The following is a 5,756-nucleotide window of genomic DNA, read 5'->3' on the forward strand; positions in this document are numbered from 1 at the left end:
TCATGTTGTCCGTTGTTTTTAATTTATTTTATTTTATTAATTAGTTATTTTAAAAAGCGACGGACGGCATCTCTTAGTCTGTTGCTTTTTGGTCAAAATATCTAGTCAAACATTTTAAAAAAGCGACGGACAGTGTCTCTTAGTCCGTCGCTTTTTAGTCAAATATTTCTAAAAAAGCAACGGACAAAGAGACATTGTCCGCCGCTTTTTTTAAATTATGTTGAACCAAAAAGCGGGTTCCCCCCCCCCCCCCCCCCCNCCCCCCCCCCCCCATTTTCCCATCTCTCTCTTCTCTCTTCTCTCCCTTCTCTCTAAAATCAAACTGTTGCGCCGCCGCCGCCCCACGCAACCCCATGCCACCGTCGCCCTTCTCTCCTTGAGCATTAGTCCTGTCGCTGCCTTGCCCCATCGGTGCCATCACCCGTCGTCCTCACTGCCTCTTTTCCTTAGCTTGTTAATGTTAGGGTTTCATTTTAGTTTTTTTTCAATTCTAGTAATATTTGATTTGTTATAAATTAGTATATTATTTTAGTTTGATGAATTGTGTTATTCAATTGTTAATTTGTATATTTGATTATTGTTAGTTAGGTAGAAAATTAAGGATTTTTTATTTTAGGGTTTTCTTCTTAATTGAGTTTTTTTAAAATATGATTGTGAATTGAGTATTAGAAGATAGAACTAACAAATAATTAGAAGTTAGAAGTTAGATTAGTTGCATTTTCCAACTTTGAAATTCTTGAATTTAGTATGTTTGACGGTTGAAGTTAGAAAAACATTCAATTGTATATAAAAGTTAGATTACTTTGAAGTTAGAAAAATATTGGATAGTATATGAAAGTTGAAATTAGATTAGTTTAATTTTCCAACTTAGAAGTTCTTGAATTTAGTAAGTTTAAAAGTTGAAGTTACAAAAATTGGGAATTTTTAATATGATTTTAAATTAAGTATTAGAAGTTAGAACTAACAAATAATTAGAAGCTAGCTAGAAGTTAGAGATTAGTTGAATTTTTCAATTTGTCATTGTATTTGTGCTTATATGTATTATATTGTTGTTGAAAATTGGGTTACTTGAATTATATTCTTGAACTTAGAAATTCTAGAAATTAGATATGAACTTGAATTTTTGTAGGATTTTAAAACTTTAGGATTTTAGAACTTTAGGTTATGAACTTTAGAAATCTTGAATTATTGTGGGATTTTAGAACTTTAAGTTGTGAACTTTAGAAGTCTTGAATTATTGTAAGATTTTAAACTTTAGGTTGTGAGCTTTAGAAATCTTGAATTATTGTAGGATTTTAGAAATTTAGGTTGTGAACTTTAGAAATCTTGAATTATTGTGGGATTTTAGAACTTTAAGTTGTGAACTTTAGAAATCTTGAATTATTGTAGGATTTTAAACTTTAGGTTGTGAACTTTAGAAATCTTGAATTATTGTATTTAGAACTTTATAAGATTGTAAACGTTAACAACCTTGAATTATTGTAGGATTTTAAAACTTTAGGTTGTGAACTTTAGAAATCTTCAATTATTGTAGGATTTTAGAACTTAAAGTTGTGAACTTTAGAGAACTTGAATTTTTGTGGGATTTTAGAACTTTAGAAATCTTGAATTATTTTAGGATTTTAGAACTTTAGGTTGTGAACTTTAGAAATCTTGAATTATTGTAGGATTTTAAACTTTAGGTTGTGAACTTTATAAATCTTGATTTATAGAATTTATGAACTAATTATTAGGTTGAACTTTAGAAATCTTGATAGAATATAGTCTTTACGAACTATTTGTAATTTTGAAACGAATTTTGAAATACTTTATAAGTCTTTAAATCACAATTTTTGACTGTTAATTTAAGTTTGTTGTTTTATATTTTGTGTAGCTTCTTTATAATGTTTTGTGTTTGATTGGGGCTGAACTGAATTGAATTGCTTTTGCAGGCAAAAAAATTGCAAAAAAAGCGACGGACAGGGTGGTTTTGTCCGTCGCCTTTCTGGATTTTATTTTTTTTAAACCCAAAAAAGCGACGGACAGGGTCCTTTAGTTAGTCGCTTTTCTGGATTTTTCGTGAGAAATTACTTTCATGTGTGAAATGACGATTTTTCTCTTCCCCTTAGCCGCTATCTTGGGATCCACGTGAGCTTCTGTCAAAACGTGAGCTTATATCAAAATTAAAAAAGATAAATTTCTATCAAAATATAATAAAATGATATGTATAGTTGAATCGAAAATATAACAAAAATTATAGTAGTATTTAAATTGTACTACAATACAACGATATATTTGAACCTTTTGGGAATATAAAATTGTGAGGCTTAGTTACCGTTAGGAGTAGCTGTCACAAAGGACACAAGTATATGCACATACAACTTAGAAGTATTCTGCATTTAGCTTCTCTTGAAGATGACAGATTTGTTGAGCTGCTCATCACCTCAGCCTCAAGACATTCATCTTCCCTTTTCCTCTACCAATGCTGCTCAAAGAGACGCGGTCACTTACAGGTACCTACCTTCTTTCACACAGTTGTAGAATTTTGTAATTCATAAATAATAAAATGGTACTAGAATTACAACATAATATAATGTACAACCAACAATTACTAATTTGTTCTTGGAATTGGATTTCATTTCTTCTGATTTTGTGTCACATCCATTTGTCGTAGCAAAGGGCAAGGTTTCAAGTGTGAAAAAACATTAAACTTGATTTTTGGAGCTACAAATGATCCTAAATTTCTTCTAGAATCAACCATTGTAGTATCTTGGCTATTTATCTTTAAGGATAGGTTTAGAAGTTCTAGGTTCTTTTTAGATAGCTAGAAGATAAAGTTATTTAGATTGTATCTCGAATCTATAGGGTAGACCTTATTCATTTGTAACTAATCCAAATTCAACAAGTGTTGTTGCCTAACAAAGTTAAATCATCCTTTTCCTTTTATAGTTGTCTTCTTTAGTCAATCCTAATTAACAATTCTGGACTAACAGAAGTTTCTTGATTTTGCTATTCTCCACACAGTACTATTGTGATTCTAATTACAATTTGTTGCAGTTGTGGATCCTGTGGATATGAGTTGAACCTCAACTCTTGCAATCGCAATACCACAGTCATTGGATCAAAATATGGGAAAACAATGAGGAGAGGGGTTCTATCATTTCTATGCATTGATGAGAGCAGATTTACTCAGATAAGTAAACTTAGATGCTCGCCCTATTTCAGGTCCAAAAACTCGTGGGGTTTCTTTCAACGACACACTAAACTCTTGTGTCGAAAATGCACAAGTTATATTGGTATTTCTTATAGTACTAGTAATAACAATAGTACAAGTGGTGCTGCAATACATATTGATGTCAACTCAGATGCTGCAGCATTAGCAACACCTAATTGTTGGGATGGACTGTCAGCTTGTACAACTAATTACGAAATCAAGATATGTGCATTAAGGCCATCTGTGAAGGAAGTCATTATGCACCAGTAAACTAAGCAAAATGCTCATTCTTGTTTGTGTCATAAGACAGATTCAATATATGTATGTACCTTAGTAGGAACATACATGTTTGAAGAATCTGTTGTGTACCACCAAAAAGGAATGCTTGCTTTTGTGACCAATATCATAAGAAACGGAAGACAGAGTCACTCTGCTCAAGTTTTACCAAGATGGATAGTATTATCCTTATTGCACTTCTTGTTCTTACTTATGTATGATGATTGTTAAAGTTTGTACTGTACACTATAGCTCAAAATGTGTTATCTTCATGTTTCGTTGAATTTATTAAAGCAAAAGTAAAAACATACAAGCATACTCTAAGGTCTCAAACTCTCAATAATACTTTCTGTATAAGTTATTCAGTTTCTTAGATCCCTTTCTGCGTAATTTCACAGGCACTTGATGTAGACAGAATTGACAAGATTCTAAGAATAGATCTTATTGATCTTCCTGCCAAAAATCCTTTAATTTTGGCATCTTTCTTCGGAAATCCATGCCTGATTGATTTGGGTAGCTGCTATGCTTTTATTGAATTCTGCTTTCAGCAGCCATCCTCCTCGATGTGGCTCTTCCTGGATCAAGGGCTCTACAGGCACTAGCACAAATTGTATTTCGTGGACAAATCTAGGACTAATGCCTTTCCAACTGGATGGAGGTTTTGTAGTTCAATGCAACATGTTTAAATAATTAAATAGCATGTATTAGGGAAAAAATTCGACAGTATCAGTAGCAAGTCTGACATGAATATCAGGGATGACCATGATGTTCACACCGATGAAAATAGATATAATACATAAACATGACTCTTAACTTGACTTCAAACCTATGTCCTCTAACTTTGAGTATGCACAAATAGACACTTAAACTTGTATAAAAATTGAACAAGTAGACACACATGTCCTACATGGCTTAATACACGTAGGATGTCAGGTAGGACACAAAATTGCCATGTAGGGCGAATATGTCTATTTGTTCAATTTTCTACAAGTTCTAAGGGCATACTTGTGCAAATCCAAAGTTAAATGTCAGATGTCAAGTTAAGGATCATGTTTATGTGTTATGCGGATGAAAATACTAGCTAAGGAGCTTAGTGACCGGGTAAGTTCTGTCTCAGAGCATCCTTGATGGAAACCTCGTCCGAAAGGAAGTCATCAATAGATAGCTTGCGATGGGCACCAAGTCTAACACAAATCAATCTCGAAATCAGAGATGGATCTGAGGCAAGTGATAACACTCTAAGTACAATCTAGAGAAGTTTTTTTTTTTTTTCATAGGATCATTCAAGACTAGCCTTTTCTAGAGGATCATCTTAAGAGAATTTGCCCTACCCTAACCCCTAACATGAACCGACTTATAACCCTTGGGTTGGACTGGATGGCTCATGACGTCAAATATTAACAAATTCATAAAAAGTTAATTATTCAAAAAATAAAATATAATATACTGATTGATTGTTTGGGCTAAACTCTGCTTTCTATCTACCTGTATATCAAAATAGTTATGCTACGTAATTTCTCAGTTTGACTACAAAAACAGAGGTATATAATAAAGTGTTCATAAATCACAACCACTCGTAGCTAATTTGTGAATATGAGTTTTCAAGAAAACAGAAGAGAAAACTGTAGTGTAGAAATGGGGAAAGTGCAACTCAACTAATTAATATATGAATAATTTGACTGCATTGTCTATATGACATAGCAAAAATAATTTGGTCAATATTAAAAAACTTGCTTGTACGAAAGAAAAATTTACTCCACTACTATAGATAGAAACTTGAGAATTACCAAGGCCAAAGAAGTTAGCTTTTAGGGTGTGTTTGGTACGAAGGAAAATGTTTTCATGAAAAACAAGTACATTTTTTACTTATATTTCCATGTTTGGTTGGTGAGTAGAAAATATTTTTCGAAATTTTTTTTTTAGTGTTTGATTTATGAATAAAAAATATTTTTGAGAAAATATCTTTTATTTTTACTAGAGACTAGAAAATAATTTTTGAATTGAAATTGAAAATATTTTTAAAAAATAAATTTAATTTTTTTTGGGGTGGGGTAGTGGGGGTGGGCTGGCAGGGGGAGGGGGGTGAGATGGGGTAAAAGAAAAAATAATTTGAAATTAAAAATATTTTTTAAAAATAAACTTAATTTTTTTTTTTGGAGGTGGTAGGGGCTAATAGGGAGGGGGGTCGCGGATAGGAGTGGGGTGGAATTAAAAATTAAAAATATTTTTTTAAAAATAAACTTGAATTTTTTTTTGGATGTGTTGAGGGGCTGATGGGGGGGGGGGG

At 32.4% G+C, this 5,756-nt stretch overlaps 1 protein-coding gene across 1 annotated transcript in view; it reads left to right on the forward strand.

Annotated features, from left to right (window-relative positions):
• Positions 1-2,394: 2,394 nt before the first annotated feature.
• LOC125873650 (laccase-12-like) overlaps positions 2,395-5,756 on the forward strand; it is an 8,956-nt gene continuing 5,594 nt past the window's right edge. The window contains exons 1-4 of the mRNA XM_049554535.1: positions 2,395-2,492; positions 3,037-3,204; positions 3,289-3,436; positions 3,868-3,982. Of these exons, the coding sequence (XP_049410492.1) occupies positions 2,395-2,492; positions 3,037-3,204; positions 3,289-3,436; positions 3,868-3,982 (529 nt within the window). The remainder of the gene's footprint in view (positions 2,493-3,036; positions 3,205-3,288; positions 3,437-3,867; positions 3,983-5,756) is intronic.

The sequence above is a fragment of the Solanum stenotomum genome, chromosome 8, assembly GCF_019186545.1.
Source record: "Solanum stenotomum isolate F172 chromosome 8, ASM1918654v1, whole genome shotgun sequence".
In the NCBI taxonomy this organism is placed as follows: Eukaryota; Viridiplantae; Streptophyta; class Magnoliopsida; order Solanales; family Solanaceae; genus Solanum; species Solanum stenotomum.